Source organism: Vespula pensylvanica, chromosome 10 (genome assembly GCF_014466175.1).
Source record: "Vespula pensylvanica isolate Volc-1 chromosome 10, ASM1446617v1, whole genome shotgun sequence".
NCBI classification, from domain to species: Eukaryota; Metazoa; Arthropoda; class Insecta; order Hymenoptera; family Vespidae; genus Vespula; species Vespula pensylvanica.
This window is the reverse complement of record NC_057694.1, coordinates 3288903-3301090: the sequence shown is the minus strand read 5'-3', so window position 1 is coordinate 3301090 and position 12188 is coordinate 3288903. Positions and strand designations below refer to the sequence as shown.

General features: G+C 36.3%; 1 protein-coding gene across 21 annotated transcripts in view; it reads left to right on the top strand.

Moving 5' to 3' along the window:
• The window catches only part of LOC122632505 (disintegrin and metalloproteinase domain-containing protein 11), a 54128-nt gene that overhangs the window by 37325 nt on the left and 4615 nt on the right, over positions 1-12188 (top strand). For 10 of the 21 annotated variants that reach the window (XM_043819352.1, XM_043819361.1, XM_043819342.1 and 7 more), the window contains 7 exons: positions 73-168; positions 358-520; positions 5081-5219; positions 7635-7787; positions 8836-8907; positions 10774-10922; positions 11686-12121. In XM_043819352.1, the coding sequence (XP_043675287.1) occupies positions 73-168; positions 358-520; positions 5081-5219; positions 7635-7787; positions 8836-8907; positions 10774-10922; positions 11686-12121 (1208 nt within the window). Of the gene's footprint in view, positions 1-72; positions 169-357; positions 521-3064; positions 3168-5080; positions 5220-7634; positions 7788-8835; positions 8908-10773; positions 10923-11685; positions 12122-12188 lie in introns of all 21 variants that reach the window. The other 11 variants (XM_043819346.1, XM_043819357.1, XM_043819348.1 and 8 more) reach the window with 9 other exon arrangements.

The following is a 12188-nucleotide window of genomic DNA, read 5'->3' as shown; positions in this document are numbered from 1 at the left end:
AATCGATCAAACAATGATCATTGCTCTTCAACGAGATAATCTCTTTACTATCTCCTTCGTCTATGATTCTAGATCTGCGTAAATCAAACTTGTACGAGCCTTTTCCTACACATAAATCAAGATAAATGTCCCAGTAATCACAATAACAACGAATGCTCAGGAAATGGCGTAAGTTTCCTTCGATCTTATACTTTTTAATTTGTCGCTTCGTTCATATAACTTCGTGAAAACTTTTATATACCTAACTAACGTTTAACGTTGTTAAGAGTTGAATCCCTTTAAACAACGAACGCTCCTCGATAAGGTCACGTTTTTAGAAAAGTTATGCAGAAAACGTTTTATCTCTGTCGCCTACAGGTATGCACAAATACCAATAAGTGCTATTGTAACCCTGGCTGGAGTGGAACGGACTGTTCCATACAGCAGGACATTCCAACTATAGTACCAGCAGCTCCCACAACCGAACCATCGGATGAAGGTAGCTCAACTCCTAATATGGGGAAGAAAGAGACCCCCTACGGTAAGAGATATTCCGCAAATCATTTTCCCGTAACTAATTAAAGTTTCACTCGTCTAACGAAGATATTTATAAGCTCGGAGCACGATGCAGTCGACGAACTTTTTCAAATATCGCGCTAAACTTTAACCAAGAAGTGTTAGACGTTTGAATGGTACTATGAAACTTTTCGATATTCGACAAGTTAAGTCAATTTACAAAAATAAAGTTTGCATCGTCGAATGTCTCGATCTCTCATTGAAAGGTATTTATAGGTTGCTGAAATATAAAGAGTATGGAAGTAGAATTTAATAGATAATAAAAAATAGTAAATAAATAGAAAAGAGAGAAAAAAAAACGTGATCAATATACATTAATATACTTTGCAAGAATTCGATCTCAGAGATTCTATCTTTTCATATTCTTATCTCGATACGCGTACGTAAAGAGATCGTGGTATGGTAGATATACGTTTATAGAAACACATTTTACTTTGAAGTTTCAACGAAATGAAATTAATTCGAAACATCGATATGAGTACTTTGTTAATGTATGAAGGATACTCTCATTTGCCGATCGTCCAAAATCAATTTGACCTTCTATACTTCAAACTCGAAACTTTAAAACGATGAAGATCTTTATACCTTTCTAACATAAATAATTATTATACGTACTTTAATTAACGAGGATCTCTCATTTGGTCGTCGACTCCCCCAAAGAAAAAAAAAAAAATAAAAAGTGAAAAATAAATAAAAAAAATATCTATACACCGGTATGTCGTATAATAACATTCGAGTTGGTCGAGAAATCCCTCAGGGAGATTTTAATAAGAACTTCTTCTCAAATGGTACGTGGTCTTTATAAAGTGATAAAACTACATTCAATCAAGTATATCCGATTACCCATCCGAGCCTCCTTTCAAGGCTGATCGCGTATTTGAGAAAAGCGTTTTACGCGGAGGAATCCGGTTTCCGATAAGCGACATTCTACTGTACCTCGAAATCACATAACGAGGAGAATATTCTATGATCGTTTTGAAATCTCTTTAATTCGCGATAAGACGAAAACTCGTTCCTTTTCTCGCACGAATACCCGGTAGTAGAACCGCTTGGTTATTTAGGGTCATACCATCAGCTGTGCACATAAAGTTCGATGCGTTTTTTGTATCTGTGTCTGTGTGTATATATATATGTGTGTATATATATTATATACATATAAATATATAGGTACATATATACATAGATGGATACCTACGTGTACATACCGAAGCGATAAGCTTACTCGATTACACTTTCCACTTTCGACTCACGAATCGCTCTCCCGATTCCCTCCCAATTTTTCCCCTCTTTCGTTTCCCCTTTCTCTTTCTGAACCCTCGCAAACCTTTTCGAGAGAAAGAAACGATCGCATTACAGGTGCATGCCCTTGCCTATAACTTTAATGAGATCTTCGACCATGATCCTTATCAAGAAGGAGACCGTTCTTTTCACTGCTACGATGAGATACCCCTCAAAGACCGTAGGGACATTCAGAAATCATCGGCTGGAAATAGATCGTTGATGGTTTTCCATGGACAAAAGCAAAAAGAAAAGAAAAGAAAAAAATTAATGAAGAAAAACCGAAAAAAGAGAATTAATTCATTTCCTAAAGTGCATCTTTTTACCAACGATCTATTTTCCAATTTATTTTTATCTAATCTCGATATGTCCTCTGGAAATACGATATCCACTATCTCAAGCAATTGTAAGTTCGCAGAGATTTCACCCATTCAAAGTGCCAAAGTTTTTTTTTGGTAAAAACTTGATCTTCCTACTAATCAAACGTGTTATTCAATAAAAAAAGAAAAAAGAAAAAAAAAAGGAAAAACAGAAAAACAAACAAAAAGGGAAAACCAAAGAGAATTAAATTTACACGGGTCTAGTTTTTCAGTTATCGTCGAATCGATATACGATAATATCGAGTATACGCTGTTGGATATGAATAATATGTGTATGAAGAAAATATAGATATTTTAAATGATAATATATGATATATCGTTGAAAGTAAAGAGAGAGTACTTTGTCGAAAGTTACATCATATCGAGTATATATTTTCTCTCCGAGATTGAGAATAATCATCGATATCGAAAATTGATTAAAATCTAAATTAAAATCTTGCATATCGATAATTAATATTCGAATAAGCGATCGGTGATAATAGTCACGTGAAATCATGACGATAAACAATAGTTAATCGATATCATTATCCGACAGCATTATATTCGTTCGAGTTAGAAAAAAAAAATGAAAAAGAAAAAAAAAAGGAAAAGAAAAACTCTTATATTAGATTTATGAAAAGACGTGTATCGTTTGAAGGAATGCGTAATAGAACTATATCGGGTGGCTCTCGTCGAAAGTATTTAATATAACATGAAGTCGAAATGCTGGAAGATACGATAGCATTCTTGTCCGACGTAACACATGGAATCTATCCGATATAGGTTCAAAATCGATCGATCTTTTACCGTATCGAAACAAGAGAGCGATCTGCTCAAACACCTTTAGGATACAAAATAATTGGTCGTTTCAGGAGGAATGAACAAGAATCTTAGTACCACGTCAATGGTATTAATCCTGGTGGGTGTGGTGAAGGGCGTCTTCATTTCTTTTGCACTAATGGCTGTTTGCTACAGGTACAGTAGCAAATTACTTCCAAGTGAGAGCCCACTGAGCCAAGCTTCAGCTGAGTGGGTTCGATCCAACGCCTGTCGTCGTCAAGTAATTCGTGCCTAGCTGGATGATGAGGAGGCATCGCACGCGGCCGTCAATTATTATGCTCTCATAATATTGATTCATCTTAGCCTAATTTAATCGGTGTTCACTTATATACATACATATATATACATAAATATAAAATATATTAATATAAATTATATTAATATTGATATTGATATTGATATGTATGTCATTTTTAAAAAACTAATATCTCTTCGATGGTATGCTCTGTATGTGCGCGCGGCATAGTGCGTTAAATTAATCATAATCATTACTATGCTGCACGAGCAAGGATATTTTCTTCCATTAACAAACTAACGGCTGTCGCGCAACGAGGGATGGTGGACGCGATAGGACGATCAGATTCGAGGTCGAAATGAAATTTGTCAAGAATATCGTCTCTCTCTCTCTCTCTCTCTCTCTCTCTCTCTCTCTCTCTCTCTCTCTCTATCTATCTATCTCTATCTATCTATCTATCTATCTATCTATCTATCTATCTATCTATCTCTTTCTCTCTCTTTCTCTCTCTTCTCTCTAATCGTATTTTGCAAGTCCATCCTCTCTACTTCTTCTATTACTACTACTACTACTACTACTTGTTTTTCTACTTCTACTTTCTACTTCTTTTTCTCTCCTTGCACGATACATCGATTTTCAACACCTTCATGGAAAATCACGAATCTAACGTTCTCACTCACGATTTTTCACTTAACATTCGATCAATTGAAATACGCGATCTCGCCGTCCCTTAGAGTGCGATATCTAGACTAACACTATTGTAACGCCAATGTGCCAGCTGCTTGTATGCCCTATAAAAGCATGAAAGAAGCTGAATTTAGTCAATCGAAACGTCGGCGAAAATGATTTGTCGAAAGAAAAAAGAACGAAAGAGGGAGAAAATTAATGGAAAAATCTGTTTGCTATTTCCTCGACGAACAGATATGTCGCGTGGAAATGAAAACTCGAATACTATTTAATCATTCAATTATTGAAATATCTCTCAAATTTATTGTAATATAAACGATCGATCTTTTCCTTTTTTTCTCTCGAACGAATTCCTATCGTCGGTCTAACGCAACGCGTTATTAACGAAAATATCTTAACGTAGATCTAAGCTACCCGCTATTGAGCGTAGCGGCTCTGCCAAACGAATATTAAATAAAAGAACGAAAAAAGAAAATAGAAAACAATTAAAAAAAAATATGAAAGAGCCAAAAGAAGCAAAAAAGTTAGTTTGTTTTAAGTCTTGTTTTAAGTCTTTCGACGGTCCATACCGCTGGTCTTTAACGCGTTGTAAATATTAATTGAAATGTAAAATATTGTATTAACATTATTCCCGATGGTGTGCATCGTAATTAAAAAACAAAGTAAAAGAGTAAAGAAAAGAAAAAAACAGGAAGAAAAAAAAAAGAAAGAAAGAAAAAGAAAAGATTATTTAGAAAACAACCGAAAAAAAAGATAAAGAAAATTCAAAAATATGTATATGTATATGTATATGTGCTGATACTGGCTTCTCTGTTTCTTGTCTGTTTCTGTCTGTCACTGCCATCTCTGTCTGTCTGCATGCTGTGGGACGCTCGGATACCAAAAACCACCCACATACCGCACTACGTAAACGATGGGTATCTTCTCTCGATCTTCTCTCAATCATCCTCGTGATACGACGACGATGATGACGATGAAAACAATAACGTGACGTGCCTGTGACGATAATGAATGAATGAAAAAAAAAAAAAAAAAAAAAAAATACAAAAAAATTACAAAAATAAAATGAAATGAAATAAAAACGACCATGAACTATAATGATAATTTAATTAACGAATCGTCACAGAGAACTACCACGGCTCTAACACTGTATTTTTAGTTGGTATGCTCATGTCGGTGGTAGGGGGTGTTTTCATAGTATTTGCTCTGATGGCTCTCTGCTACAGGTCAGTCGTAGTACATAAAAACTTCTCCCTCTGTCTCAGGTTAGTGTGCAGATACATACACGTAGAACTTTTTGTATGCTTCTCTCTCTCTCTCTCTCTCTCTCTCTCTCTCTCTCTCTCTATCTATCTATCTATCTATCTATCTATCTATCTATCTATCTTTCTCTCTTTTTATTTTGAACAACAAGTATGTATATATTTATATATATATAATATAATATATATATAAGTATATATATATATATACACTACATGGTACGTATATATATGCGTACACTACGCGTATATACACGTACTGAGTGATATAGAATTGATCATTTTCTTTTACCTAATCTTGCTTATTGTTCCTACGTCTTTTTCTTCCTACCCCAATTTTTTCTTTTTCTCTCTATATCTATTTCTTTCTATATTTCTCTGTCAGAAATGTTTATATTATATGTGTATACGTAAATAGGTTTGTTGCTGCATATATATTTGAAAGAACGCGTAATAATTTCCGTAATTCTCAATAGGAAGAGTCATCGAGAACGACGCGAAAATAATACTTTTCCCATTTTACGGTATTTAAAGACAGTCGTTATAATGTTCGAGAAAGATAACTAAATTCGAACGTAATTTTTGATGGACCTTTTATTCGCACGTTTGATCAACTGATACATAGATATCATCGATATACTCAATCAGAATCAAACCGAAGCGCAGTATCTGTCACTGTTCTCTTATCTCGTGATTCGAACGAATTCCGATCATTATAACGATCATAAAGCACCTCTCGCGATCATATTGATTGTGAAAAAAGATAAAAAAAGAAACAAAAAACTAAAAATGATTTGCGCAATAATATATCGCGAATTCTTTCGCTTGAAATAATATATCTCTATTTGTACGTATGTATATCGGTTTTGCAAGTAAATTAAAGCTTTGCTAACCAATAGCCATTAACCGATATCCTTTGGATAGATTTGTCGGATATAGTTTTCGATAATAAAACATGTGTACTCAAGGTAAAAAAAATTTATCGAACGGTTATGATGAATATATTTCGATTAAAATTTTCATTTTGTCATTCGTGGTATCGGTTAAAGGTAAACACCGCGTGGATGTGTGATTCTTTAAAACGATGGAATGTTAGAAATCGTTTCGTACGTCAAGTTTATCTGAACAAAATATATCGATATTTAGTCGTCAGATCAAATATCATCGATCTTTCGCCGCCAAGTTCTATCGCCAAAAGCAATTTCAAAAAGAAACACGTAACAAAGAAATAAAATAAAAATAAAAGAAGTGAAATAAACAAGAATCACACTCTTGCAAAGTGTAAATCATTCAAAGCTTTACTCTAAAATCTCAATGTATTTTGTCTCTTTACATTATCGTTTGATTTTCGCTATTTGGTTAATGGGGTTACTGCAGTGGAGGGCGATCGCATAACGCGAGGCTATAAGGCCAACTGCGTTTGTACCAATTGACTGGTTGTTTGTTTTTGTTCTATTGCATGTAAGAGAGGCTCGTGAATTTTTTATAGTCGTTTACAGTAGCCCCGAATTAGTTCGTGTCGTTTCATGTCGATAAATCGAAATTTAGCAGCGAGCTTAGAGATATGAATTATCACACACAATTCACCGACGAAATACTTTCAAGGATCATCATCGGCATCATGTGCGCCTTAGTTCACGATGAGCAGACTCATACAAGTCGTCATACAAAATTCCAATCTCGTTTTCGATACCACTTTAGTTTTCTAGATCTCGTAGGATTCCAAACTCCTCGACCTACATAGGATTAGGTACCTTTGATCGTTGAAAGTGTAATGTCACGAGGAACGACGATATCAGCTATATCCCAATTAGATCAGAATTGCGTTTTATATATTTATATAACCATGTATATACGTTGAGTACAACTTTATTTTCTTTCATTATTTCGCTTCCTCGATCTCGTGTACGAAAATAATACAAATTCTCATTATAGTCATTTCCATAGATCCATTTTATCGATTAGTCCGTTATTTTAATTGACGCAAGACCCCTCCAAATTTTTGGCCAATTTTCTAAGCCATCGAAGCGTAAAAACGTACGACGACATTGAGCTTTGTGGCGATAAAACTTGATCGATCTAACAGACAAAAATTCGAAGATGTTTGGCGAGTGGGCCACGTGTAGATGATGATGCCTTCCTGATATGCCTCGAATGAAAAGAAAAGAAAAAAAGAAAACAGAAAGAAGAATACAAAAAAAAAACGAAAAGAAAGAAAGAAAAAAAAAAGAAAAAAAAAGAAAAAGAAAAAAATAGAAAATGAAAAAAAAAACCGATGACGCTATGCAAACGAGCGCGAAAACAACGTTTCATCTCCTCCCTTGTAGCCTTGCATGCAGCTTTCTCTTAACGATTTTTTCTCGTATACGTTCCTTCGCGACTCTCTCGGCACACTTGTAATCGATCAATTTGTCGCAGAAGAAAGAGCACCATCCAGAAGTATGATCAACCGTACTCGAAGAAGCCACCACAGAAAAGCTACACCGGAGTTTCGAGCAACCATCACCCAGAAGAAGCGGTACTCGACAGAGTGAACAAGATCCTCGCCTTTGAGAGAATGCCTCAGTACAGGTACGACGATCCTTTCGTTGCTTACTCGTAGATCGAATCGTGCAATTCTTTCGTATCTTCGAATACAAAATAAAAAGAGAAAAATACTTCTCTTTTGTATCGTACGATATCACTGCTTTTCGACGTTAAATGCGTACGTACTTATATACCAATGCATACGTACACACGTAACGTAACGTAACGTATGGTAGATTCGACGAATGAGCTCAAAGAAGAAAAACAAAAAAAAAGAAAAAGACGAATAGACGTAGCATTAACTGATATTTCAACAAAGAGTACGAAATATCCCTCTCATCCGTCCTTTCTCACTGTACACGTCATCGTATAGATATATATCAGTAGATCTATATTGAAATCACTTAAAACGATAGTGCATACCATCGAACGTTGATAAACCGCTTTTAACATAGAAGTAATTGAAAAACAAAGCTAAAAAAAAAGATAAAAAAAAAATAAAAGGCTGGAAAAGAGAAAGAAAAAAAAAAGAGAAAGGGTTTTATATCGTTGCGTATTTATTTTTCATATCCAATGACCGATCATGGACACAGCCATTTTCGAAACCCCCTTTTACGTCTGGGGCCGAAAAAATGTGCATATACAACGCCCGTTAACAATTTACAACATAGTTTTTAGATATGCTTTCGCGATAATACCTCGACGTTGACTCCACATGCTTCGATATACTTACATGCTTCGATCGTTTAACGTTTGTCATCGTAATAGTAAACAATTATCAAAAAAAAGTAGAACACGGCATAATTAGAGCTTCGAAAATGAGAAGTAAGAGAGAAAACGAAAAAATGAAAAAAAGAAAAAGAGTACGAATCATTTGATCGATACTACACTCTGTTTTTGTCATCATCCCCGATAGGGGCACGTGTGATTAAAAAAAAGAAAAAGGAAAAAAGAGATGCGTATGTATGAAAGAAAAAAGAAAAAAAAAAAAAAGAAAAAAAGATTCGATATGTAAGAAGAAAAAGAAGAAGAAGAAGAAAAAAAAAATAGGGGATATATTTGCGCGGCATGCCCTATATTAGTATATTTCTAGCCGCGGCGAGCCCCAGCGCGTGCTGTTTCGGCCCCCGAATAACGTCGCCGCTGCAGACGGGCCAAGACTCAAGTAAGTCTCGTGTGTCTCGCCGCTCGTGTCATGTCACTTTAGCCTGTCCACGAAACGAAGATTATATCCATTTTTTTCTCTACACCGTGCCGACGAAGCAGACCAGATTACGATTAATCTTCTATCGTCGTTCGCGTTTTGTTGAAACGAAAAAAAAAAAAAAAAAGAAAAAAAGAAAAGAAAAGCAAAGCAAAGCAAAGAAAAAGAAAAGGAACGCTTTTAATTTAGTCGAAAAAGAACATATCAATCTGTATCTCGAGGCATTGCAAAATGTTTTTCATTCTGTTTGCTTATACGCTTAACACAGCAACCGTTACATCCCCCTATTGATCTTGTTCTCTATAGATCGACCATCGTCTGGTCTGTTTGTCGAATGAAGCACCGTTTTTTAATATACCTGCACGGGAAAAATACGTTCCGATACGATAGAAAAACTTTAATCAATTTTTCATCGGTTGATTAAACAAAAGCGATCAAACCCCCGTAAGATACATAAATATTATTGTATACATCGCGTACAAGACGATAGTAACTTCCATCGTTCTTAAAACGTTAAATGTTTAACGTGGATATATCGTAGAAACGTATTTGTTTAGAAACGAAAGAGGAAATATATATATATATATATATATATATATATATATATATATACGAGTGTAACTTAAAAATTTGCCTATAGCAGAATAACAAAAATATTATCGCTACGGTGTTAGAAAACGTGACGATGCATCTGATCCGAACTCTCTATCGTTTTCTACGTTAATTTGTAACAAAACAATCATCAAATATCACAGATGCGTGACACAGGCACAAACACGGACGGACGGACGGACGGACAGACAGCAGACAGACACAGACACACCTGTACACACGCGTATAGATATACCGGCAAAAGCAAACTACATTATAGTAGAACGTTGGTACATACTTGTCGCATTGCATGCTTAGAACCACCTTTCATCTGGTCCAATCTATCATCAATCTAGCATCTATATGTTCAATTTGCATGGATCGTTACGAACGAATGCAGAGCTGCGAGTCCCGTGTTTCGTTTCCATTAGCGGTTCATACAACAATCATTATTCGTGCAAAGATTCGATCTTACTCTACGTAGTTCACGGAAATCAGCATGACGTATATTATATGTAAAACGTATCTAAGCATATCAATTTTGTCTGGCCATTCTTGCACATTCCTGTCTCTATTATATTATTAATAAATACGCACAGTAATCGCGTAATCATTAATCAAGATAAACGTTGTATCCTTGGGAAAGAAAACGCGAGACATATACATACGTAGACCACATCAGTCACGCGAGTGTTTGACATTGATATCGAGATACCATGACGTCTTGATACGCAAACAGTTCATGGAGTTAGAATGCACGCATTATCGGAAATACACATTGCCATGATCAAACGGTACAACGATCAAAGTCCATCAAATTTCTAACCTGGCTTAACATCAGAAGGTCATTCGAAAATTCTAATGGGATCGAAATAGATTCTCGCGTTAAACCGAGCAAGAACGTCCGCAACAGCTGCTGCTATCTGAAAGCCAAAACGTAAGTGTGCTAGTCGGTCGAATCGATGAGGATATAGACACACGCACGTTTTGCTGACTATACGGCGAGCTTCATAAAGTTCTTCTCCTTCTTATCGTCAGCAGAAAGTATTCGTCGACCCATTCACGACCCATTTACGAATGCCCCTGGGTGTTAAGTTGACGATAAGCTTCGTTAATTCGTTAAGCTCTTTCTATCTCTATCTTTATTTCTCTACGTTCTACGTATATCAAATCGACTTCACCGACCGAAGGAACCCTTAACGCATATCCTAATGCATTATGTTCGAATATTTTCAGAGAGCACAAACCGCAGATGAAGAGGCGCGACGTGAACGAGGAGGAAGGAGGTACGGGGGCAGAGGAGGTTGTCTCTTTCATTGATGTCTCACCAAACAATCTGACAAAGTTGCCTGAGAAGGGAATTTTAAAGAAACACGGTGGTTATGGTATTGTAATGCCTGATAGTTGTAAAAACAACGTGGGCAGATGACTCACGCTAACATGGAGGGCTGGCGTGAGAATTTCGAACGGTAAACATGTTCGAACGAAACGTTAACGATTCTGTGCTCTGTAGCGTACGCTCTCGACGTAGCGTTTAATTATTAAGAACGAAAATAAAATATGCTCATACTTAATAGAATAATAAAGTATAACACAATAAGAAAATATGATAAGAAGAGGTAGAAAAGAATCGAGTAAAAATAATTATCCTGCAAAAAAGATGGAGTAAAAAAGATATAACGTAAGCTACATTAATCAACGTTCAACGTATCTAGACGTGTGCAATTAACTCTTCGACGCTGATTAAGTATCAAAAGCCGAGCGTTTTTTATTGAATTCGTGAAAAAGAGTTCGTCGATTTGATATTCTTTCATCAGGGGCGAAGGATCACTTTGATATTTCACGTAATTTACATAAATTCAAAGTCTAACGTCTTACAACGACTTTATTAAATAATCACTCGTGCAAATAGGAAGAAGATAAAAAAAGTTAAAGGAAGTTTAGAGGGAAGAAGGAAAGAGAAAATAATAGAAGAGAAGCCGATTAGACGGGCACAAAATCGATCGCGTTTAACTTCGAAACATATCGTGCCGTATATCGAATTACTCATGTCGACTCTCTATGAACGACTCGATAGCCTCATAAATATCTTTTTCTCGTCGTACGCTAAACTCTACGTCCCTTGTTTGTTTGTTTGTTTGTCAATAGGTAGAGGCGGCATTTCCGAAGTTGAACGTACGTTGAATCAATTGAACGGCTATCACGAGAATATAATCGAAGTATTGAGAAACGCTGGTATCCGTCGCGATCCATCGGAGGCTCCATCGGGAAGTGGTAACCTTCTTGACAACGAGGCAATCCGTAAATCATTGGTCGACTGCTATCCCGATTCTTATTGCAAAGATACGGACGAACACGATCACATGGACAACATGGATAATCAGGACGACGAGGATGTGGACGTAGGGTTACAACCATGCGGTACGATACGCATACGTACTCTCGAGGATATCATCAAGCAGCTGGAACGTCATTCGGTTCGACATATGAGCCCGAGCGGCTCCGAAGAGATTAGAATGTCTGAGAGCGAAGGGGATCGTCATTACAGACTCGACTCTTCTGTCTGTAGCGAATCCTCTCAAGGGTAAGGGCTCGCGCGATTTTCGCGCGCGCTTTGCCGCCAACGCTTTGACTCGTCTTACGTGTATATA